General features: G+C 45.5%; 1 protein-coding gene across 1 annotated transcript in view; it reads right to left on the bottom strand.

Annotated features, from left to right (window-relative positions):
- LOC142282746 (uncharacterized) overlaps window positions 1-27,129 on the bottom strand; it is a 67,328-nt gene that overhangs the window by 14,117 nt on the left and 26,082 nt on the right. Inside the window, 5 exon segments of the mRNA XM_075333023.1 lie at window positions 22,175-22,359; window positions 23,495-24,251; window positions 24,714-24,782; window positions 24,943-25,138; window positions 25,273-26,522. Coding sequence (XP_075189138.1) covers window positions 22,175-22,359; window positions 23,495-24,251; window positions 24,714-24,782; window positions 24,943-25,138; window positions 25,273-26,522 — 2,457 coding nt within the window.

Here is a 27,129-nt window from a genome sequence, read left to right as displayed (position 1 = left end):
GCTAACATCTTCATGACCGCATTCGAAGACAAGTACATACATTCTCACCCTCTGATCATACGCCACGCGTTGATCTGGCGGAGATACATAGATGATGTCTTCCTGATCTGGGACGGCGATCTAGACTCCCTACTTACATTTTATGGAGAGATCAACACCTTCCAACCAGGCTTAACATTTTCAATTAATCATAGCACTGAGAAGATCAACTTCCTAGATTGTTGGGTCATCAAAAACAGGGATGGTTCCATCACGACCGATATCTATACCAAGCCCACGGACAAAAACAGTCTTCTCCATTATACCAGCAACCACCCAAAACACACAAAAAATTCCCTGCCAATCAGCCAGCATACAAGGGTGGACCGTATCGTAAGTGACAATAACACACGTAGGACAAGACATGTTGAGATGACCAACAAGTTTAGACAGAGGGGCTACCCTGATAACATAGCGACTAATACAAGACCCGTATCCCATAGGCCACAAACACAATCAGACCGCATGCCCCTCATCAACACATTTCACCCCTTCTCTCCAATGGTCAAGACAATCATTTTGAAGCACTGGCCACTTCTTGGCCTTGCTTACCCTCAAATCAGTGAATTTAAGACACCACCACTTTTTTGTTACAGAAAATCCCCAAACATCAGGGACAAATTGGTTCGAGCGGATATAGGCCCCAGTCATCACGTTCCCAGACAGAGGTTTCTTAATAACCCACAATTCGGCACCTTTCCATGTCTAAGATGTGCCCAATGCTCAAACATCACTAAAGGGAGCTCTTTCACACACCCCAGAACTGGTAGAGCCTTCCCAATCAGGGATTTCTTTACTTGTGACAGTTCTTTTGTAGTTTATCTAATTAAGTGTCCCTGCGGTCTCGGATATGTTGGAGAGACCACCCAACATATCCGAGACCGTATTAACAAACATAAGTCGGACATCAGGTGCGGTCATACCCTACTTCCCATCCCCCTCCACTTCATCACAGCAGGTCATAGGATCTCACAGTTGAGGTTTCAAGTCATAGATCTAGTTGGCACTAGTCGCAGAGGTGGCGATAGGGTCAAACTCCTTCGGGAGAAGGAAGCTAGATGGATCCATACCCTTGGCACTCTTGAGCCCCATGGCCTGAACCGAAGATATGAACAAGCTTTTTGACCCCTATTGCGGTAGTGCCCGCATAATAATATCCACCGATGACCAGAGTGTTGCACCGAAGTACGGTCCCTCCACATCACATAATCCCATTTATATGGAAGTGGTAGGACTTCCCTTCTCCTCCCCTTTCCCCCTCTTTCCTCCCCACCCTCTTTACATTAAGAGACAAAGAACCCATTGCATTGATACCACTATTAACATATCCTTATCACATGCACACGTAGGCCATACACATGCATAATCCATCTTAGGCATTCACCTCTCATTTAGTGATGCATATGGTTATACCAAATCAAACCGTCGATCCACTACTCTTCCAATGATGTGAAATCCCATGTATTGATTATGTCCTCATCATTATCCTATCTTATTTACCATAGTATAAATATGATATCAAATATGTGATTAATATGTGATTAAATATGTGAATATGTGATTATTGTATTACATTGTATTCTAATTCCTTTTTTCTGCTTCACAGAACTAATACCACTGCGTGACAGTGATATATCAGCATGTCACTCACTCCGGCACCGCAACATGTAAACCGGGTCCGGACACACGGCCATGTGACTCACTGTTACGCCCCCATCATCACATGCCTGTCACATGTGCGTTCCAAGGTTCTACTTCCGCGTTTCACGGAGCACCACCTCCACCATTGGAATTCTCCTGCGCATGCGCAGGACGCCGGTTCCCAGCAGACACCATTCTACACGAAAACCGGAAGTCACGTCACAGCACGCTCGTGGTTAAATAGATGCTTTTACTGCACTCCTTTCACCCCACAGGACGTGCGATCCAGCCCTGCGGCACCACTGGCGCTTGGTAAGGTGGCTCACTCAGACATTACCATACCTATACCACCAACGTATTGTACATCCATCATCCGTCATTTTACTAATTCTCCTCTCTTCCTGGATAACCAGATGTGACTCTATCCTGGGCCAACGGACCTCCCTCCATGCCATATTCCTCATAGTCACTAGGTAACCTTCTCTTCTCTTTCTTCCTCATATCTCTTTCCCTCTCTATTCTCACTTAACCCTTCTCCACTTTCTTTCAATACAGCTATAAGCGGCATTTAGTCTCTATATCTTGATCACCAGGATGAATCCTGGACCTTGACTCCTCATTACAGGAACGTCCCTTTCCATGTAACCACTATCAAAGTACTTCACCTAACAAATCATTAGGTAATTGCGTATAATCCCCCTTTTTGTTACTGTATCTTCACCTCCTATTGTTGGTAACACTGTTCTCATGTCATCCTTCTGGGACCACAGATTCCCTATCAGGCATACCATCCTGATTCTACATGTGAATCTGGGACGTCTATGTTTACTCCATTAGAGTCATTGCCAGATACACCTCTAGCCGCAGCGATCCCCCTAGGCTATACTTACAGAGCTAATAGGTAATAATGCATTTTACCACATTCACTATATCTTTTTCATGACGACGGTAACTCTGTTAACATGATGTCCTATTGGAACCATAGATACCAACATCCCACCGCAAGAACTGCCATTCACCTGGGACACACATGGTCACGATTGCGACCTTATATACCAAAAGGGATATAACCTACCAACAAGGTAACCATTATTTTACCTCCTGAATAGGAGCACCTACCGAGGCAGACATACTACCTAGCCCAGTTGATCATTTCACACTTTTTCTTCTAGATACACTTGATACTTTCTGTCTCAAATCTCCCTGGTCCTAATCCAAAAACCTCTTAGGATCCAACATACCATAGATCTCCCGGGACTTTCCACGGCTTCTGGCACTGGGTATGTCATAGTGATCACTATTCTCAGCTCCTCTCTATTGTGCTCTTTCTATTCTACCAATACAATCTCCCTTATTCTACTTGTCTTTCTCCTTCAGCTATCTCCAAACGGAGGGCCCCACATTCTTGCAACTACTCTGCATTTATATGACATTACCATCTTATTACAAATCAAGGTGAGCATCCTTACCATGCACTTTGTGCGGACACTTCACAAATTCTCGTATCTCACCTCCACTCTGCTACCATGTGGCACTACCACCATGACTATTAGGTCCTATATATTCATGGTACGCAGTGTTTTAATGCTACAATATCTGTATGATGTACCCTTGTTCCTATGTTCTTGGTATCACTCCTGATTCTCTCCTTGTTCCTAAATTTTGCCTATTGTACCCAGATGAGCATATCGATTCAATGTCATTAATTTTTATCTTTGTTCTTTTGTTTTGTTTTCTCACTTGTAAATAATATATTCAGCCTGTCCGACCTGATGAAGGCTTGCTAGCCGAAACGTCGACTCCTGGCGGACAATTGTACAGCACTATATCACTTTTTGGCACTAAATAAAATAAGAGAAAAAGGATTTTTTGACATCCAACAACTGTATTCCTCTTCTTTTTTTGGGCATATGGGAAGTGGTAGTGTGCCGGAGTTAACCTCCAATATTAGTCTTATTTTCTCCTGAGCACCTACAAGAGGTGATGCATGGTCTTTATCACTTTATTACTCAACTCTTTTTGACCTAGCTCCCTCACTTCCTAAGCAAGGCTATTTGTGGATCTGCCCATGTCGCAATCCAATTTTACTACTTTTTCGTACAATGAAGACGAATCCAACAACATAGTATCAAGGGTCACTAAGCCCTGCTCGTTTTTGAACATACCAGCAGAGGAAACTAAGAAACGAGACCTGGAGAAGGTGCTACAGAAACATGCTTCCCTGGATCTCCACCTGACCACTCTGGCTGAGTACCATCGGACGAAGCGTATCCCAAGGGGCCTGCGGGTCACATTAAGACCAACAATTTTTTCTGATAACAGTGAATACTGTGATAAGTTCGAAGCAATATTAAATAAATGTTCTATGGACATCATTACCCTTACTATTGACTTCCTGCAGAAAGAAGTTGATCTATTATCCACCAGTATCTCAGCAACGGAAACACAGCTGAAACAGATTCTACCAGCCACCGAGCTCGAACAACTCAAAAAAGAGACTGATGATTACATTTCCAACTTCAGGAAGACTCTAGAGGCTAAGAAGCGCAATAAATTTCTCAGAGATCAGGAGGACTACTCCCAGGGGACCGTCTACCGATGGCGCTCAGGGGAGTCCTCCTCCTTTGTCTCACGACGTCCTTCTCGTTACACAGGCTATTCATCTTCAGGGAGTTCGGACTTCGACACCCGCCCCCAGCGTCCACAGCCCGGTTTTTTAGGCCAACGTCGGCCCCCCGTAAGAAGACGAGGAGGGGGTACAGGCGGCAACCGCAATTACCGGGAGGACCGAGTATGGACAAGGTCACAGGTAACACGAACTTAGTCTATAATATTTCTTCGTACAATCTATCACCTGCTGAGCATCTTGTCCTACAGAAGGGGCTCTCGTTTAGCCCTACTCCTGCATACGATACTTTTGCTGTACAAAAGGAGTTGGAGCATTTCTTCCGAACTGTACGGCTGAAGGTGCATTTTGACAATGTAAATGCTGTTGACCATGTTACAAATACTGATGTGGCTTCCACAGCCTCTCCCCCTTGCTTCTCTCTGAAGTCCCTACAACTTAAATCACTTAGTTCATTCATGCCCCCCAGATCATATCATCCGGTCGAAACCTTTGTTTCACTTGTTTCCAATGATATTGATAACCTGAACAAACAGATACATTCCGGCACATTCCACGTTAGGAACAACTTGTCAGCTGATGAATCTAGGGCTCTTAACAACTTGAGGGACAACAAGACGGTTATCATTAAGCCGGCAGATAAGGGGGGAGCCATTGTGGTCCTTGACCGTCAGTACTACATTGCGGAAATTCTTGGCCAATTGTCTGACACATCTACCTATGAACCAGTCTCCCACAATCCGACATCAGACATTTCTTCTCTTATTAAAACTACGGCTCAACTACACTTTGAACGAGGGGTTATTGACCAGAAATTGAGGGACTTTCTCAGCAACCCACATCCCATCACCCCTGTCTTCTACACATTGCCAAAAGTCCACAAACATCTCACCCGACCCCCAGGTAGGCCCATAGTGGCCTCAACGGACTCTGTCCTTTCTCCATTGGCCCGCACAGTCGAGAAGATCCTCTCACCTTTCATTCCCCTGACCCCGTCGTATCTCAAGGACACGTCCCACTTTTTGGAGATATTAATGGATCTCCACCACATCCCAGACACATCTATATTGGTGACACTTGACGTTAACTCACTATATACGAGCATTGACCATGAGGAGGGCCTGGCATCGGTGAATTGGTTCTTCGAACAATTCACCACCTTACCAATGGTAAACAGGGAATTCTGTATCGACTTACTTAGGATTATCCTGGAAAGGAATTTCTTCCTATTTCAGGATCAATTTTATGTACAGCGTAGGGGGACCGCGATGGGCTCTAACGTCGCGCCCCCCTACGCTAACATCTTCATGACCGCATTCGAAGACAAGTACATACATTCTCACCCTCTGATCATACGCCACGCGTTGATCTGGCGGAGATACATAGATGATGTCTTCCTGATCTGGGACGGCGATCTAGACTCCCTACTTACATTTTATGGAGAGATCAACACCTTCCAACCAGGCTTAACATTTTCAATTAATCATAGCACTGAGAAGATCAACTTCCTAGATTGTTGGGTCATCAAAAACAGGGATGGTTCCATCACGACCGATATCTATACCAAGCCCACGGACAAAAACAGTCTTCTCCATTATACCAGCAACCACCCAAAACACACAAAAAATTCCCTGCCAATCAGCCAGCATACAAGGGTGGACCGTATCGTAAGTGACAATAACACACGTAGGACAAGACATGTTGAGATGACCAACAAGTTTAGACAGAGGGGCTACCCTGATAACATAGCGACTAATACAAGACCCGTATCCCATAGGCCACAAACACAATCAGACCGCATGCCCCTCATCAACACATTTCACCCCTTCTCTCCAATGGTCAAGACAATCATTTTGAAGCACTGGCCACTTCTTGGCCTTGCTTACCCTCAAATCAGTGAATTTAAGACACCACCACTTTTTTGTTACAGAAAATCCCCAAACATCAGGGACAAATTGGTTCGAGCGGATATAGGCCCCAGTCATCACGTTCCCAGACAGAGGTTTCTTAATAACCCACAATTCGGCACCTTTCCATGTCTAAGATGTGCCCAATGCTCAAACATCACTAAAGGGAGCTCTTTCACACACCCCAGAACTGGTAGAGCCTTCCCAATCAGGGATTTCTTTACTTGTGACAGTTCTTTTGTAGTTTATCTAATTAAGTGTCCCTGCGGTCTCGGATATGTTGGAGAGACCACCCAACATATCCGAGACCGTATTAACAAACATAAGTCGGACATCAGGTGCGGTCATACCCTACTTCCCATCCCCCTCCACTTCATCACAGCAGGTCATAGGATCTCACAGTTGAGGTTTCAAGTCATAGATCTAGTTGGCACTAGTCGCAGAGGTGGCGATAGGGTCAAACTCCTTCGGGAGAAGGAAGCTAGATGGATCCATACCCTTGGCACTCTTGAGCCCCATGGCCTGAACCGAAGATATGAACAAGCTTTTTGACCCCTATTGCGGTAGTGCCCGCATAATAATATCCACCGATGACCAGAGTGTTGCACCGAAGTACGGTCCCTCCACATCACATAATCCCATTTATATGGAAGTGGTAGGACTTCCCTTCTCCTCCCCTTTCCCCCCTCTTTCCTCCCCACCCTCTTTACATTAAGAGACAAAGAACCCATTGCATTGATACCACTATTAACATATCCTTATCACATGCACACGTAGGCCATACACATGCATAATCCATCTTAGGCATTCACCTCTCATTTAGTGATGCATATGGTTATACCAAATCAAACCGTCGATCCACTACTCTTCCAATGATGTGAAATCCCATGTATTGATTATGTCCTCATCATTATCCTATCTTATTTACCATAGTATAAATATGATATCAAATATGTGATTAATATGTGATTAAATATGTGAATATGTGATTATTGTATTACATTGTATTCTAATTCCTTTTTTCTGCTTCACAGAACTAATACCACTGCGTGACAGTGATATATCAGCATGTCACTCACTCCGGCACCGCAACATGTAAACCGGGTCCGGACACACGGCCATGTGACTCACTGTTACGCCCCCATCATCACATGCCTGTCACATGTGCGTTCCAAGGTTCTACTTCCGCGTTTCACGGAGCACCACCTCCACCATTGGAATTCTCCTGCGCATGCGCAGGACGCCGGTTCCCAGCAGACACCATTCTACACGAAAACCGGAAGTCACGTCACAGCACGCTCGTGGTTAAATAGATGCTTTTACTGCACTCCTTTCACCCCACAGGACGTGCGATCCAGCCCTGCGGCACCACTGGCGCTTGGTAAGGTGGCTCACTCAGACATTACCATACCTATACCACCAACGTATTGTACATCCATCATCCGTCATTTTACTAATTCTCCTCTCTTCCTGGATAACCAGATGTGACTCTATCCTGGGCCAACGGACCTCCCTCCATGCCATATTCCTCATAGTCACTAGGTAACCTTCTCTTCTCTTTCTTCCTCATATCTCTTTCCCTCTCTATTCTCACTTAACCCTTCTCCACTTTCTTTCAATACAGCTATAAGCGGCATTTAGTCTCTATATCTTGATCACCAGGATGAATCCTGGACCTTGACTCCTCATTACAGGAACGTCCCTTTCCATGTAACCACTATCAAAGTACTTCACCTAACAAATCATTAGGTAATTGCGTATAATCCCCCTTTTTGTTACTGTATCTTCACCTCCTATTGTTGGTAACACTGTTCTCATGTCATCCTTCTGGGACCACAGATTCCCTATCAGGCATACCATCCTGATTCTACATGTGAATCTGGGACGTCTATGTTTACTCCATTAGAGTCATTGCCAGATACACCTCTAGCCGCAGCGATCCCCCTAGGCTATACTTACAGAGCTAATAGGTAATAATGCATTTTACCACATTCACTATATCTTTTTCATGACGACGGTAACTCTGTTAACATGATGTCCTATTGGAACCATAGATACCAACATCCCACCGCAAGAACTGCCATTCACCTGGGACACACATGGTCACGATTGCGACCTTATATACCAAAAGGGATATAACCTACCAACAAGGTAACCATTATTTTACCTCCTGAATAGGAGCACCTACCGAGGCAGACATACTACCTAGCCCAGTTGATCATTTCACACTTTTTCTTCTAGATACACTTGATACTTTCTGTCTCAAATCTCCCTGGTCCTAATCCAAAAACCTCTTAGGATCCAACATACCATAGATCTCCCGGGACTTTCCACGGCTTCTGGCACTGGGTATGTCATAGTGATCACTATTCTCAGCTCCTCTCTATTGTGCTCTTTCTATTCTACCAATACAATCTCCCTTATTCTACTTGTCTTTCTCCTTCAGCTATCTCCAAACGGAGGGCCCCACATTCTTGCAACTACTCTGCATTTATATGACATTACCATCTTATTACAAATCAAGGTGAGCATCCTTACCATGCACTTTGTGCGGACACTTCACAAATTCTCGTATCTCACCTCCACTCTGCTACCATGTGGCACTACCACCATGACTATTAGGTCCTATATATTCATGGTACGCAGTGTTTTAATGCTACAATATCTGTATGATGTACCCTTGTTCCTATGTTCTTGGTATCACTCCTGATTCTCTCCTTGTTCCTAAATTTTGCCTATTGTACCCAGATGAGCATATCGATTCAATGTCATTAATTTTTATCTTTGTTCTTTTGTTTTGTTTTCTCACTTGTAAATAATATATTCAGCCTGTCCGACCTGATGAAGGCTTGCTAGCCGAAACGTCGACTCCTGGCGGACAATTGTACAGCACTATATCACTTTTTGGCACTAAATAAAATAAGAGAAAAAGGATTTTTTGACATCCAACAACTGTATTCCTCTTCTTTTTTTGGGCATATGGGAAGTGGTAGTGTGCCGGAGTTAACCTCCAATATTAGTCTTATTTTCTCCTGAGCACCTACAAGAGGTGATGCATGGTCTTTATCACTTTATTACTCAACTCTTTTTGACCTAGCTCCCTCACTTCCTAAGCAAGGCTATTTGTGGATCTGCCCATGTCGCAATCCAATTTTACTACTTTTTCGTACAATGAAGACGAATCCAACAACATAGTATCAAGGGTCACTAAGCCCTGCTCGTTTTTGAACATACCAGCAGAGGAAACTAAGAAACGAGACCTGGAGAAGGTGCTACAGAAACATGCTTCCCTGGATCTCCACCTGACCACTCTGGCTGAGTACCATCGGACGAAGCGTATCCCAAGGGGCCTGCGGGTCACATTAAGACCAACAATTTTTTCTGATAACAGTGAATACTGTGATAAGTTCGAAGCAATATTAAATAAATGTTCTATGGACATCATTACCCTTACTATTGACTTCCTGCAGAAAGAAGTTGATCTATTATCCACCAGTATCTCAGCAACGGAAACACAGCTGAAACAGATTCTACCAGCCACCGAGCTCGAACAACTCAAAAAAGAGACTGATGATTACATTTCCAACTTCAGGAAGACTCTAGAGGCTAAGAAGCGCAATAAATTTCTCAGAGATCAGGAGGACTACTCCCAGGGGACCGTCTACCGATGGCGCTCAGGGGAGTCCTCCTCCTTTGTCTCACGACGTCCTTCTCGTTACACAGGCTATTCATCTTCAGGGAGTTCGGACTTCGACACCCGCCCCCAGCGTCCACAGCCCGGTTTTTTAGGCCAACGTCGGCCCCCCGTAAGAAGACGAGGAGGGGGTACAGGCGGCAACCGCAATTACCGGGAGGACCGAGTATGGACAAGGTCACAGGTAACACGAACTTAGTCTATAATATTTCTTCGTACAATCTATCACCTGCTGAGCATCTTGTCCTACAGAAGGGGCTCTCGTTTAGCCCTACTCCTGCATACGATACTTTTGCTGTACAAAAGGAGTTGGAGCATTTCTTCCGAACTGTACGGCTGAAGGTGCATTTTGACAATGTAAATGCTGTTGACCATGTTACAAATACTGATGTGGCTTCCACAGCCTCTCCCCCTTGCTTCTCTCTGAAGTCCCTACAACTTAAATCACTTAGTTCATTCATGCCCCCCAGATCATATCATCCGGTCGAAACCTTTGTTTCACTTGTTTCCAATGATATTGATAACCTGAACAAACAGATACATTCCGGCACATTCCACGTTAGGAACAACTTGTCAGCTGATGAATCTAGGGCTCTTAACAACTTGAGGGACAACAAGACGGTTATCATTAAGCCGGCAGATAAGGGGGGAGCCATTGTGGTCCTTGACCGTCAGTACTACATTGCGGAAATTCTTGGCCAATTGTCTGACACATCTACCTATGAACCAGTCTCCCACAATCCGACATCAGACATTTCTTCTCTTATTAAAACTACGGCTCAACTACACTTTGAACGAGGGGTTATTGACCAGAAATTGAGGGACTTTCTCAGCAACCCACATCCCATCACCCCTGTCTTCTACACATTGCCAAAAGTCCACAAACATCTCACCCGACCCCCAGGTAGGCCCATAGTGGCCTCAACGGACTCTGTCCTTTCTCCATTGGCCCGCACAGTCGAGAAGATCCTCTCACCTTTCATTCCCCTGACCCCGTCGTATCTCAAGGACACGTCCCACTTTTTGGAGATATTAATGGATCTCCACCACATCCCAGACACATCTATATTGGTGACACTTGACGTTAACTCACTATATACGAGCATTGACCATGAGGAGGGCCTGGCATCGGTGAATTGGTTCTTCGAACAATTCACCACCTTACCAATGGTAAACAGGGAATTCTGTATCGACTTACTTAGGATTATCCTGGAAAGGAATTTCTTCCTATTTCAGGATCAATTTTATGTACAGCGTAGGGGGACCGCGATGGGCTCTAACGTCGCGCCCCCCTACGCTAACATCTTCATGACCGCATTCGAAGACAAGTACATACATTCTCACCCTCTGATCATACGCCACGCGTTGATCTGGCGGAGATACATAGATGATGTCTTCCTGATCTGGGACGGCGATCTAGACTCCCTACTTACATTTTATGGAGAGATCAACACCTTCCAACCAGGCTTAACATTTTCAATTAATCATAGCACTGAGAAGATCAACTTCCTAGATTGTTGGGTCATCAAAAACAGGGATGGTTCCATCACGACCGATATCTATACCAAGCCCACGGACAAAAACAGTCTTCTCCATTATACCAGCAACCACCCAAAACACACAAAAAATTCCCTGCCAATCAGCCAGCATACAAGGGTGGACCGTATCGTAAGTGACAATAACACACGTAGGACAAGACATGTTGAGATGACCAACAAGTTTAGACAGAGGGGCTACCCTGATAACATAGCGACTAATACAAGACCCGTATCCCATAGGCCACAAACACAATCAGACCGCATGCCCCTCATCAACACATTTCACCCCTTCTCTCCAATGGTCAAGACAATCATTTTGAAGCACTGGCCACTTCTTGGCCTTGCTTACCCTCAAATCAGTGAATTTAAGACACCACCACTTTTTTGTTACAGAAAATCCCCAAACATCAGGGACAAATTGGTTCGAGCGGATATAGGCCCCAGTCATCACGTTCCCAGACAGAGGTTTCTTAATAACCCACAATTCGGCACCTTTCCATGTCTAAGATGTGCCCAATGCTCAAACATCACTAAAGGGAGCTCTTTCACACACCCCAGAACTGGTAGAGCCTTCCCAATCAGGGATTTCTTTACTTGTGACAGTTCTTTTGTAGTTTATCTAATTAAGTGTCCCTGCGGTCTCGGATATGTTGGAGAGACCACCCAACATATCCGAGACCGTATTAACAAACATAAGTCGGACATCAGGTGCGGTCATACCCTACTTCCCATCCCCCTCCACTTCATCACAGCAGGTCATAGGATCTCACAGTTGAGGTTTCAAGTCATAGATCTAGTTGGCACTAGTCGCAGAGGTGGCGATAGGGTCAAACTCCTTCGGGAGAAGGAAGCTAGATGGATCCATACCCTTGGCACTCTTGAGCCCCATGGCCTGAACCGAAGATATGAACAAGCTTTTTGACCCCTATTGCGGTAGTGCCCGCATAATAATATCCACCGATGACCAGAGTGTTGCACCGAAGTACGGTCCCTCCACATCACATAATCCCATTTATATGGAAGTGGTAGGACTTCCCTTCTCCTCCCCTTTCCCCCTCTTTCCTCCCCACCCTCTTTACATTAAGAGACAAAGAACCCATTGCATTGATACCACTATTAACATATCCTTATCACATGCACACGTAGGCCATACACATGCATAATCCATCTTAGGCATTCACCTCTCATTTAGTGATGCATATGGTTATACCAAATCAAACCGTCGATCCACTACTCTTCCAATGATGTGAAATCCCATGTATTGATTATGTCCTCATCATTATCCTATCTTATTTACCATAGTATAAATATGATATCAAATATGTGATTAATATGTGATTAAATATGTGAATATGTGATTATTGTATTACATTGTATTCTAATTCCTTTTTTCTGCTTCACAGAACTAATACCACTGCGTGACAGTGATATATCAGCATGTCACTCACTCCGGCACCGCAACATGTAAACCGGGTCCGGACACACGGCCATGTGACTCACTGTTACGCCCCCATCATCACATGCCTGTCACATGTGCGTTCCAAGGTTCTACTTCCGCGTTTCACGGAGCACCACCTCCACCATTGGAATTCTCCTGCGCATGCGCAGGACGCCGGTTCCCAGCAGACACCATTCTACACGAAAACCGGAAGTCACGTCACAGCACGCTCGTGGTTAAATAGATGCTTTTACTGCACTCCTTTCACCCCACAGGACGTGCGATCCAGCCCTGCGGCACCACTGGCGCTTGGTAAGGTGGCTCACTCAGACATTACCATACCTATACCACCAACGTATTGTACATCCATCATCCGTCATTTTACTAATTCTCCTCTCTTCCTGGATAACCAGATGTGACTCTATCCTGGGCCAACGGACCTCCCTCCATGCCATATTCCTCATAGTCACTAGGTAACCTTCTCTTCTCTTTCTTCCTCATATCTCTTTCCCTCTCTATTCTCACTTAACCCTTCTCCACTTTCTTTCAATACAGCTATAAGCGGCATTTAGTCTCTATATCTTGATCACCAGGATGAATCCTGGACCTTGACTCCTCATTACAGGAACGTCCCTTTCCATGTAACCACTATCAAAGTACTTCACCTAACAAATCATTAGGTAATTGCGTATAATCCCCCTTTTTGTTACTGTATCTTCACCTCCTATTGTTGGTAACACTGTTCTCATGTCATCCTTCTGGGACCACAGATTCCCTATCAGGCATACCATCCTGATTCTACATGTGAATCTGGGACGTCTATGTTTACTCCATTAGAGTCATTGCCAGATACACCTCTAGCCGCAGCGATCCCCCTAGGCTATACTTACAGAGCTAATAGGTAATAATGCATTTTACCACATTCACTATATCTTTTTCATGACGACGGTAACTCTGTTAACATGATGTCCTATTGGAACCATAGATACCAACATCCCACCGCAAGAACTGCCATTCACCTGGGACACACATGGTCACGATTGCGACCTTATATACCAAAAGGGATATAACCTACCAACAAGGTAACCATTATTTTACCTCCTGAATAGGAGCACCTACCGAGGCAGACATACTACCTAGCCCAGTTGATCATTTCACACTTTTTCTTCTAGATACACTTGATACTTTCTGTCTCAAATCTCCCTGGTCCTAATCCAAAAACCTCTTAGGATCCAACATACCATAGATCTCCCGGGACTTTCCACGGCTTCTGGCACTGGGTATGTCATAGTGATCACTATTCTCAGCTCCTCTCTATTGTGCTCTTTCTATTCTACCAATACAATCTCCCTTATTCTACTTGTCTTTCTCCTTCAGCTATCTCCAAACGGAGGGCCCCACATTCTTGCAACTACTCTGCATTTATATGACATTACCATCTTATTACAAATCAAGGTGAGCATCCTTACCATGCACTTTGTGCGGACACTTCACAAATTCTCGTATCTCACCTCCACTCTGCTACCATGTGGCACTACCACCATGACTATTAGGTCCTATATATTCATGGTACGCAGTGTTTTAATGCTACAATATCTGTATGATGTACCCTTGTTCCTATGTTCTTGGTATCACTCCTGATTCTCTCCTTGTTCCTAAATTTTGCCTATTGTACCCAGATGAGCATATCGATTCAATGTCATTAATTTTTATCTTTGTTCTTTTGTTTTGTTTTCTCACTTGTAAATAATATATTCAGCCTGTCCGACCTGATGAAGGCTTGCTAGCCGAAACGTCGACTCCTGGCGGACAATTGTACAGCACTATATCACTTTTTGGCACTAAATAAAATAAGAGAAAAAGGATTTTTTGACATCCAACAACTGTATTCCTCTTCTTTTTTTGGGCATATGGGAAGTGGTAGTGTGCCGGAGTTAACCTCCAATATTAGTCTTATTTTCTCCTGAGCACCTACAAGAGGTGATGCATGGTCTTTATCACTTTATTACTGTCCCAACCAAAGTCCCAAAAGCAGACAACCACCCACAGAAAGGGAAAGGGCCACCGCCAGGGCCATAGAATCCCACGGGTCAGCGTCAGCGGGCACGGCTCCTCAGGTACACAGCCAACCGGGAGCGAACTCCCGTGTTCCAGACCGGGAAGTCCAAATCTACAGAAACACAGTGCAGAGGGTAAAGACGGCGACCACCAGCCCGGGTGGGGGACCAGAGTACAACCGGCCACGGCGGCCGGCCATCAGCACCCTTGGTTTACCAAAAGACTCGTGTGGTTCAGTGACTGAGTAACAAACTGTCCTCTGCTACGTCCGGGTGCGCAGCCCCCTGTCATCGCCATACCCTGCACAGAGACACTGGGCCCCGGCAACCATCCCTACCCACGGAGGGGTTAACATCCCGCTGTCACTACATCTCCTCCATGTGCCCCACAACAGCAGCGGTGGTGTCCCACCTCACCACACACCGTGGGTGGCGTCACGAACCGAGTACGGCCAAGCCCGTACAACTACGTCCCTCTTTTATTTGGCATGTCCACGTGACCCACGGGTCCGGAGGATCCCTTGAGCCACGTAGCGGGTCCAGACCCGAGCAGCCAGGCTGCTACAGGCGTGGGGGCGGCACATACACAGGCAGCTCCTGTACATCTATATTGTAAATCCATAACTGGGCTGTACAATTACAGTAGATTGCAGTAATGGGGTCTTTGGTGAAAATAAGTTATCACTGATCTACAGGTTCGGTTGGTGATAACTTATTGACCGGTGGAACCAGACCAGTGGAAACCGCACCGATCGGAAGATTGGGGAACTTTTTGCAGCGGCAGGTGGGGTGTGTGACCGCAGCTCCATTCATCCTCTGTGGAGCAGCCAGATAATAACAAGCCCAGCGCTCGCAGCCACTGAGGGAATGAATGGGTCAGGGGTCGAGTCGGACACAAGCTCCAGTGTAATGGGGGATAAAAGTTGCACGATCGGAGCAGGTCCCAGCAATCAGACCCCACTGAGAAATAAGTCATCACTTATCCTTAGGCCATGTTCAGTGTTTGGTCAGTATCTTACATCACTATTTGTAGCCAAAATCAGCAGTGGGTAATAAATACAGAAGTGGTGCCCGTATTTCTATTACACTTTTCCTCTGATTTTACCGCTCCTGGTTTTGGCTTAAAATATTGGGGTAAAAAACTCACTGAATACTCAGTGTGTGCATGTAGCCTTAGTAAAGGTGATTACTTGCTTTCACTGAGTACCTCTGCATATGTGCTGCAGTGTAATAGTCAGAGGACAGGGAGGGGTTAAATGTTTACGTATTTAATTTCTATTGGAAATAATCTCCCCCTTATAGAGAGAAAAAGTGACCTCCATACACAACACAACCAATAATTCCACATACAGGGAGAAATACCGCCACACCGTGACCAGACCGTATATTACCACCAAACAGTGACCAAATACAGCCACATACAAGGGAGAAATACCACCACACTGTGACCAGACCGCAAAGTGACTGACTAATACCACATACAAGGGAGAAATACCGCGACACTATGACCAGATAACATACTACCAACACATAGTGATCAAAAGCAACCACATACCAGAGAGTAATACTACTACACCATAATTAGACTACATAGTAACCGAATATTACCACATACAAGGGAGAAATACCGGAACACTTTAACCACACCACATACTGACCAAATAATACCGCACATGAGACAAATATCAGTACAACATGACCACAGAACATATTACTACCACACAAAGACATATAATACTACAATAATGATCAGGAATAAAAACTACAACACTAATAACACTAATATTATCATCAGTGCCATAATGCACAGGAGCTCTGTATATAGTGTATAGGTAATACAGTGCTCACCAGTGACATTATACACAGGAGCTCTGTAAATAGTGTTAAGTATACTGTGTGTGTGTGTGTGTGTGTGTGTGTGTGTGTTCATGTAACACACTGACTTACCACTGACGTCACTAGCTGACTTTATTCATCTTCACATTTTCTCTTCATCCGGAGCTGACCGCCATCACTTCTTCCTGCCATGACGCGACTCTGCAGAAAATAACAGTCACCTATAGCCGATCACTCCCAGAGCACATTCTACACTATTTCCCCAATTTCTACACTACATCAGACTCTTGTTCCCCCCATGGAAGACAATATCCTCAAAATTAACCTATATTTCACCAGTAATAATGTCCCCTTATTTGCCCCTACAGTAATTATGCCCCACGTGCCACCATAAACTAATAATGTATGTTTCTCATTCTGGCCCCTTTTATTTAATGTCTGGGGAAACAAGTGGAATCAGAAGGGGATGTTAATTGCTTCCTGCACAAGATATCCCCCACACACTGCTCCTCTCCAAAATAGCTTCACAAAGAGCCCCTTTCCAAAATGTCCCCCAAAAATTAGCTCTTTCTATAATATCTCCCCCATACTAAATCCCTGTATAAATCCCCCCCCTCACTCCTCATTATACTACGCTGCCTTCCACAATCCTTGATGCCTCATAATGTCCCCCATTGCCCTATAATGTCCCAATTTGCTTCATAATGTCCTCCATTACCCTATAATGTCCCCCACTGCCCTATAATGTTCCAAACTGCCCTATTATGTCCCCCACTGCCCTATAATGTCCCCCACTGCCCTATAATGTCCCCCATTGCCCTATAATGTCCCAATTTGCTTCATAATGTCCTCCATTACCCTATAATGTCCCCCACTGCCCTATAATGTTCCAAACTGCCCTATTATGTCCCCCACTGCCCTATAATGTCCCCCACTGCCCTATAATGTCCCCCATTGCCCTATAATGTCCCAATTTGCTTCATAATGTCCTCCATTACCCTATAATGTCCCACACTGCCCTATAATGTCCCACACTGCCCTATAATGTCCCACACTGCCCTATAATGTCCCACACTGCCCTATAATGTCCCACACTGCCCTATAATGTCCCACACTGCCCTATAATGTCCCCCACTGCCCTATTATGTCCCCCACTGCCCTATTATGTCCCCCATTGCCCTATAATGTCCCAATTTCTTTCATAACATCCCTGTCACGAACCACCGGGGGGGTCACTCAGAAATCCCCCGCGCTGGCTACCAGTACGTCACAATCGGGGTGTAACAAGTGGGGGGTCACCCCTCCTTTATACCTCCCGACCGACAGACAGAGCACGTGATGCGCTCTCTAGCGCCCCTCTTATAGTCAGGCCAATTATGGAATTGCCCGACGATAAGCAAGGAGGCCGCTATACTACTTATGCCGATTATTGAAGGGTCCCCGGTGAGAGTAGGGTATATATTCCCCCGACCTCCGCGGGCGGAATATATAAAACCTCCCCGAATCTCACTGGCCTCCCCACAATAATCCTTGGCACAAACTCGCTGCCACCAACCGATTTACGGTAACTATTAGCCGAACACACAGACGTGGGATTCAAGATCGAGATAACAGAGCAGCCCAAGATTAATTATATAATTTAATCAGCCTAAAGCACACTAGAACTACAATATATACAATAGGGAATCTACAGAATATACAGTTATGTCAGAGTACAGTTACAGATAAAGCATGGTTTACAAACAGGTATGCAATTCAATCAGTTACCTTGTGCGTCTGGCCACAGGGGGGCGCTGTAGACCAGGTTTCTAGGAACTCCCACAGATGTTTCCTGCACGTGACCCCCAGCGAAAGAACACTGGAAAATGGCCGAAGTAGGGTTATCAACCTGGGCAAATCCAGGTCCCCTCCTACCTTCGTGACCTCAGAGGGAGCACTGCTCCACCCCTGGCTGGAGTTATGGACAAAATCCACAACATGGAATATGGCCATAACTTGGCCTGGGAGCGTCGTAGGCGGACGCCAATGCTCTCATTGTGACAGTTATGAATTTAGCTACAGAATGAGAGGTTTCATGACTTGTCTACTAGTTCCACATTGGCTGATATCACGCCTGGGGTATTTCCCAAGCTCCCGCTCCCATAAAAAAGGTGTGCCAGCATCGTCCGCATGCGAAAACACCATTTTTATGGTTGCCGTATTTATCGGAAATATGGCTTGCGAGATATGAACCATTTTTTACTGGAGTCGTTCTGTCTGGCTAGTTCCAGAGCCTTATAATGAGATACAACTCTTGTTACAGGGTGACGGCAGGGAGTCATCCTGTGTCCTTTGTTCCCACATCACCTAATTTCCATATCACAGGAGATGGCCATGGGATGGGTTGCTAAACAAGTTGTGTGAAGGAAAGGGGGGGTGACACCAGGAGAGGGCTTCCTGACATAACTTGAATATCATGATTTATCGTCATATCTCCGGATTTACCTCACAATCCCCCACTGACCTATAATGCGCCAATTTGCTTCATAATGTCCTCCATTACCCTATAATGTCCCTCACTGCCCTATAATGTTCCACACTGCCTTATACTGTATCCCACTGCCCTATAATGTCCCCCACTGCCCTATAATGTCCCCCACTGCCCCATAATATGATCCATAAAGTCCCCAACCGCTTCTTTATGCCCCTTGTAAAATAACACTGTCCCTCCCCCACCTGCAGCGCCTCATGTAAAATTATTGTACATCTTCGGCTCCTCTGGAGCGCTTACCTGTGCCTGCACGTCCTCCTCTTCATCCCTGCAGCTGCGGCCCGGTGATGATGATGTCGGTGCAGGACTGAAGCGCGCTCCTCTGCCTCAGTCCTGTCGCATCCTCCTCCTCTGGTGATGACGTCCCGTTGCGGTGCGGGCTGTGCAGCGCTGCTCTGCCTCCTGTCACTGGCCGCACTGTACAAATGTACGCGCGCCTGAAAGACGCGCATACATTTAAATACCGGCGCAGTCTCCAGGCCTGCACACCTCATCGGTGCAGGCCTGGGGACTCCCGCAGTGCACCGCTAGGACCTTTGGTGAGTCACATGACACATGTGATGTCACTAAAAGTCATGCAACTGCAGTAACGTTAGTGATCGTACAGAATGTGTACGATCACTGAAGTTAATGATTGAAAGGCTGGGGGCCCCTTAGAGCGTGGGGGCCCTGGATGAGCTGCTGAGTCTGCCCACCAATAAACGCCGGCTCTGAGACACAGGCGGCCCCGCGGCCCTGTACAGCGATTCCCCGCTACCCTGGTGGGCCAGACCCACCCTGGCTCTCATTACACAAGTATAACACATATAATACTGGAGGATAAAACAAGACTGAGCACAAGACCTTCACAGCCGTCTACACATCATAGGGGGATTTCATGGCACCTTCTCCCCATCTACCTGATGATCCTGAGGAACATTGGGGTCTTCTTGTTTACAGTCCTGTGGGAGAAGAGGACGGGGACATCTCTCTGGTGTTGTCCTCTTACTGGATAGAGCTGGAGGAGACACATACAGGGACTGAATTCATTCCTTACATACAGATAATTATAGGCCGTGTGTATTTAGTCCTGTCTATTACCTGGTGATGTGAGGGGCTGGGGAACCTCCATCATGACGTCCTTGTACAGATCTTTGTGTTCTTCTAAATACTCCCACTCCTCCATGGAGAAATAGACGGTGACGTCCTGACACCTTATAGGAACCTGACACATACAATGATACCGTCACCCCCGATCCCTTCATAGCGTTACTGTATAATGTCCCAGCATTCCCAGCAGTGTCACCTCTCCAGTCAGCAGCTCAATCATCTTGTAGGTGAGTTCTAGGATCTTCTGGTCATTGATGTCCTCATGTATCAGGGGGTGAGGTGGAGGCCCCGTGATTGGGCTCAGGGGTCTTCCCCATCCCTCAGACACAGGGGCCTGACAGCGCTCACTAGAGGTCTTCTTCACTACTGTGTAATCCTGGTTATGGAGAGACACAGTAATAAATCTCACTCCAGACATTTCCAGAGTCCTCACCTCTCCAGTTCTGTCCATCTGTTATTCCCATAGATAAGAATGATGTAATGTGACGTCATCAGAATCTCTCACCTCTCCAGTAAGCCGGAAGAGGATCTCTAGGGTGAGGTGTAATATCCTCTCCGCCATCTTGTCCCTGTCCATATCCATCCTTCACGGGGCAATCAGGAGAATTCTCTTCTATAGAAGATCTCCACTGAGAGGATCCGATATTGTAGGGACCTGAATGGGGAGAAGATGACGATGTAACATCATAGAGAATCCGCTGTAATAATACAATTACTGGAGAGAATAAGGGGAAACATATAATGAGAACATTCTGGGGAACATTATACTGTGTGAGGGCAGAAAGGGGCCGAGGACCGGGGACAGAAAGGGGCCGAGGACTGAGGGCGGAAAGGGGCCGAGGGCAGAAAGGGGCCGAGGACTGAGGGCAGAAAGGGGCCGAGGACCGGGGACAGAAAGGGGCCGAGGACTGAGGACGGGAAGGGGCCGAGGGCAGAAAGGAGCCGAGGACTGAGGGCAGAAAGGGGCCGAGGACCGAGGGGAGAAAGGGGCCGAGGACTGAGGGCAGAAAGGGGCCGAGGACCGAGGGGAGAAAGGGGCCGAGGACTGAGGGCAGAAAGGGGCCGAGGACTGAGGGCAGAAAGGGGCCGAGAACCGAGGGCAGACGGGTTTCCTCACTTCCGGCCTCTCATAGTTGGGGCGTTTGTATCTATCAGAGGAAAAAGAATAAAAACCTCACGATTCATAGAAATCAGAGAGAGAAAAACTCCAAGAAAGTCTCAGAGCTGAAGGGGTTAATTTTTTTTTTTTTTTATAAAACCTTTCAGGTTAAGATAGAGTGTCCACCATAGCCCTGTGCTCCCATAGGAAGACAGCATATGGTCATGTCTTAATCATCATATAAGGTTTTCCTGTAATTCAGTGTCATCACAAAAGAAAAACCATAACTGTTACAAACTTATAACCATGAAATCCAAATATACAAATCACACAAATATCTGTTTCCACTTCAAAAACTTCCACATCCCCTCTGCATCCAGTCCTCTCTCCAAATCATACTTATAATAGAAATGCAATTTCTCTAAGATCATACTGACGCAATCAGTCACCTCAATCACCTCCTCCTTATACACATACAGATTTCTACAATTCCAGAGCACTTCCTTGACACAAGCCAAAAATATCCACAACAATCTATCCTCCGTCCTATTTAATTTACATAACCCAAACATAATAATCTTATAAGTCAGACACTGTATCCCAGTCAATTCCATACATAACCCACTCATCTTATTCCAGACATCCTTAGCAAAGTTACATGACCACAGCACATGACTCACCTCCTCATCACTTCCACACCGCTCTCTTGGACACCGTTCAGACACAGCCAACCCCTTTCTTTTCTGCACGCTCCTCACCGGCAGCACCCCATGCAAAGACATCCACACAAAATCCTTCTGTTTATTAGACAAGTCACAACGCTCCAATTTTTGCCAGACATCTTCCGCTTCTGCGGACTTCAACCCTACAATCATGCACAGCATATCATTCATACACATTCTCTTAGTCAAAACCTTCTTGTTAAGAAAGCTCAACATAGACATTTTCTCCAGATGAAATTTTTTGATAAAGGCTTCCACCCTCAAATACCACAGCGGACACAGAAAAGCAATTGGCTTACTATTGTCCTGAAAAGACCATTGTAGTCGATTGGCCATAGTGCCGGCCAAATATCTGGCCATACTAGCAGCTTTAGTTTCCTTAGCAAATAAGGTTATTAAAAACCTAATGCAATTTAACCCAATATAAACCTCCAGGTTAGGGAAACCCAAACCCCCATTCCTTCTACTTTTCAAGAGAATCTCTCTTTTAGCTTTCTCTATGTTACTACCCCATAGAAATATAAACAATAATCTATTTATACGCCTAAAAAAGACACACGGCGGAGGAAACACCAACGCCAAATACATAATCATAGGCAATATTACACTTTTAATGACCAATATTTTCCCTGTGAAGGATAATTCACGCAGCCTCCAAAAATCCAATTTCCTCGCTATCTTACCACTCATTACATCCCAACTCTTCTCACCTTTCAACTCCTCATCCAAACTGACACCCAGCACCTCAATACCCTCAGTCACACATTCCATATCCACATCCCTCACCTCCTGAGGACTAAAAAAAAACCTTAATTTTACTTTTCCCCCAATTAATTTTGAAACCAGACGCAATACAAAATAATTTCACCAACAATTTCACCCTTTGCAAATCACACTCAGAGTCACACAACACACACACATCATCCATGTAGCCCACAGCCTTCACGACCTTACCATCACTACCTGGAACTAAAAACCCTTTCACAACCTTATCTTGCCTAATCAATTGTAACAGAGGTTCTAACACACAAATAAATAAAATAGGAGAAAGTGGACAACCTTGTCTAACACCAGACAAAATCCTAAAAGGTTCCGTGAAAAAACCATTCACCTGCACCACACTCTGAGCACCTTCATACAAACATGCAATCAATCCAACCAAACGCTCAGGAAAACCCATTCTAATCAACACACCAAACAAAAACAAATGGGCCACTCGATCGAACGCTTTCTCAAAATCCAATGCACACACAATTATACTTTTCTTCCTATTCTTACAGTCCTCAATCACATCTCTCACCAGGCACACATTGTCATGTATCCTACGCTTAGGCACCGCACAGACCTGTTCCTCACCTATCACGGAAGCAATCACCTCCTTCATTCTACTTGCCAGAATTTTTGCATAGATTTTATAATCTGCATTCAATAAAGTTATAGGTCTCCAATTCACCAAACTCCTCTTATCCCCCTTTTTATAAAGTAAAACCACCAATCCTCTCTTCATAGAGTCCGGCATCTCCTTCCCTGTGAATAAGAATTTCACCACCTCCAAGAAGTCTTTACCCACAATGTCCCAGAACTTGACATAAAAGTCACATGGTATCCCGTCATGCCCTGGGGACTTGTTCTTAGGTGATTTGCTTATCACATCATGGAGTTCCCCCATAGTAATATCATCCAGCAACCTAAGCCCTTCATCCTCATCCACAAAGTTCTTCACCACCTGCAGAAACTCATTCTCCCTGCCCATCTCACATTCCTTCACATCATACAATTCTCCATAAAATCTTGCCACTTCTTTTATCACACCTTCTCCACGCACTTCTTCACCTTCCTCATTCAGCAAAATTCTCATATCTTTCTTCCCTCCACACATTTTCTTAAAGAAAAATCGAGTACATTTTTCATTCTGCTCTTTGATTTTCACTCGAGAGCGGAACACAATCTCTCGACCTTTCTCAGTTATCCAGTCATTCACCTCTTTCTGCGCTCCCTGCAACTCTTTCTCCACACACATACCAAACGATTTACACTTACGCAGAAAAGCAATCCGTCTATTAGCGGGTAAAGGCCAATCTTCTCTGTTTAGCCCTGGTGCAACCAACTTTCCGAAAGAAACTGCGTATCCTACATTTAACCCATTCCCACCATTGCAAAATATCACCAAAATCATTTTTCTGCCTCACCCATCCAGCAAACCTCATAGCAAACATTCTTGTAACCCTTTCATCCCCTAGCACACTCACATTTATTCTCCACCTACCCCTTCCATAAGAAAATTCATCCACCTCAAACACTCCCATCAAACATTCATGATCAGAAAAACACACTCTCTCTTGGACATAATTAGTACAGTAAATTTCATCTGAAAGGAAAAAATAATCCAGCCGGGAGTCCGTGCGACCATCCGCGGCATGATAAGTAAATGGTCCCGGTTTAGTAGCCACTGCATCATTCAAGGAAAAATCTTTCATTATCTTATTCCACAAAATACCTGTTGCATCCACCTTGTTTTCACAGGCACTTGCTCTTGCTGATTTGGAAAATACACAATTAAAATCTCCTACCACAAAAACAGGAACTTTACCGTGTAAAAATGAAATTAACTTCTGAAATAACAAAAGACGGTCACGTTTGTCCACATTTGCGTAAATGCATATGAGCCTGAAGTCCCATCCATGGTAACACAAAGAAACCAGCACACATCTTCCTTCTTCAATCACGGTGTATTCCTTGACAGAAATGTCCTTATTTTGTATCAACACCCCAATGCCATCATTCCTATTCAAAGCAGAAAAAGACCAGATAGAGTCTCCATATTTCCACTCACTTTTCTTGGGAAGTTTCTTTAATCCACACTCTTGTACACAGACAATATCACTGCCCTTTGAGGCCAAAAAATCCAATACCACTGCGCGCCTAGGCAAAGAGGTAAACATACGCACATTTTGTGATAGGATCCTTAGTTGTAACACCATAGAGGTATAGGTTTATGGGAACCAAAGAGGGGAAATAGAAACCGCATTCAAGCAGGTGCAGAGCATTCACATTACGACGGATCTTCAAGCACATCCTCCAGGAGAGCCACCTTGCCGTCCTCCAAAAAACCCACACTGGGAGATATAGGATTAACTGCAGAAAGCGCCTCAGATTGTAACTCGTCCCCCAAGTCAGGAGACAATATAGCATAAGGATTATGTGTTTCTATTGGAGGCGCATGAACCCTTGCCAATGGATTAATCCTTAACCTCTTCACAGATTTATGAGACATTTTATTTTTGTCCAGCACCTTCTTGAAAATAGCACTGCTCTCTGCCCTGGGTATCCTAGCTTCCTCCTTCTCCTCTGGAGACACAGAAAATGTATACATACTAGGGCTCAAGGGAGAAACCGGCTCAGGGCTCAGAAACTCCTCAATCAGCTCTGCAGGCGTGAGATCCACAGAAGAAGCAGGCAGTGGCACACTAGGAGTTTCTGGCACCACACCCAATGGCTCTGCACACACAGAGGGCTCTGCCACCCCCAATAGGGCGTCCACCTTGGGAAGGTCAATGTCCACCAACATGGCTTGCTTCTCAATCTTGGGAAGATCAACTACCACAGCGCCCATTACAGACACAGCTGGCACCTCAGACACTTGGGGGTTAACATCCACCTTCTCCAGAGCTGGTGTTTGCTTCACAGCCTTATCCCTGTCTCTGCGCCTCCCAAACTGAGATCTCTCCAAAAATGACTGGCGATGCAAGCCAGGGCAAGACCTACAAGTGTGATCTCCTGCACCACAGATATCACACATAGTGGAAAAGGGACACTCCGAGGCTTCATGCCCCACTTGTTTGCAATTCCTGCAGGCTACACCTGCCTCGCAGTTATCAGCCACATGTCCATATTTGAAGCATTTCCTGCAAAAAGAAGGCTGCCCAGGGTAGAAAAGATAGCCCCTATCTCCCCCAATGGAAAAATTCCCGGGAGGGTGCATTATTCCACCAATGTTCTCTGGATCTTGTTTAAAACGCACCCAGAATTTTATGTTCCCATTAAACACCTTAAACATATTCTTCTGCTTAATGCCTCCTTTAACAGATGAGCAATATCTAGCCAAAAACGCTCTAATCATGGCTATTTCTACAAAAGGGTTGTACATATGGACGGTGATGGGCCTCTCCACATTAGAAAAAAGCGGTTTAACCAGGATAAACTGCAGAAACTCGTGCGCCTGGTTCTCTCTCAGCAGCTGGTAAAAGTTCAGGCAGTCCTCCTCCGTGTAAAAGGAGATGTCAAATTTACCGGCCTTCGCAAATTCCTGGATGCAAAACACCTTGTCTAGGTCCACTCCGGCCAGCCCCATCACCACATTCCTGACAATGTACTCCGGCCAGCCCCATCACCACATTCCTGACAATGTACTCCGGCCAGCCCCATCACCACATTCCTGACAATGCACTCCAGCCCAATATCCGTCCTGTCATCCTCCACCACCTCCAACCGCACAGTATTCTTAATAGCTGCCATTTCTAAAGTGCCCAAGGCACGGGATCACTCCTCCTCAACCCGGAACCCTACTGGGCAAGAACCCCCTGGCCCAGCCCAGGTCCCAGCATGTGCAGCAGACGCCACACACACCAGGACAATGGAGCTAATTCCCCCAGAGAGCCTGAGCCCAGTAATGGGGAATCTCCACACACCTCCACCTGCAGAGCCGCACACTAGATATATAATACCCTGCACCTACCTCCACCTGCAGAGCCGCACACAGATATATAATACCCTGCACCTACCTCCACCTGCAGAGCCGCACACTAGATATATAATACCCTGCACCTACCTCCACCTGCAGAGCCGCACACTAGATATATAATACCCTGCACCTACCTCCTCCTGCAGAGCCGCACACTAGATATATAATACCC

The sequence above is a fragment of the Anomaloglossus baeobatrachus genome, unplaced genomic scaffold, assembly GCF_048569485.1.
Source record: "Anomaloglossus baeobatrachus isolate aAnoBae1 unplaced genomic scaffold, aAnoBae1.hap1 Scaffold_52, whole genome shotgun sequence".
Taxonomy (NCBI): domain Eukaryota; kingdom Metazoa; phylum Chordata; class Amphibia; order Anura; family Aromobatidae; genus Anomaloglossus; species Anomaloglossus baeobatrachus.
This window is presented reverse-complemented; position numbering and strand designations above follow the sequence as displayed.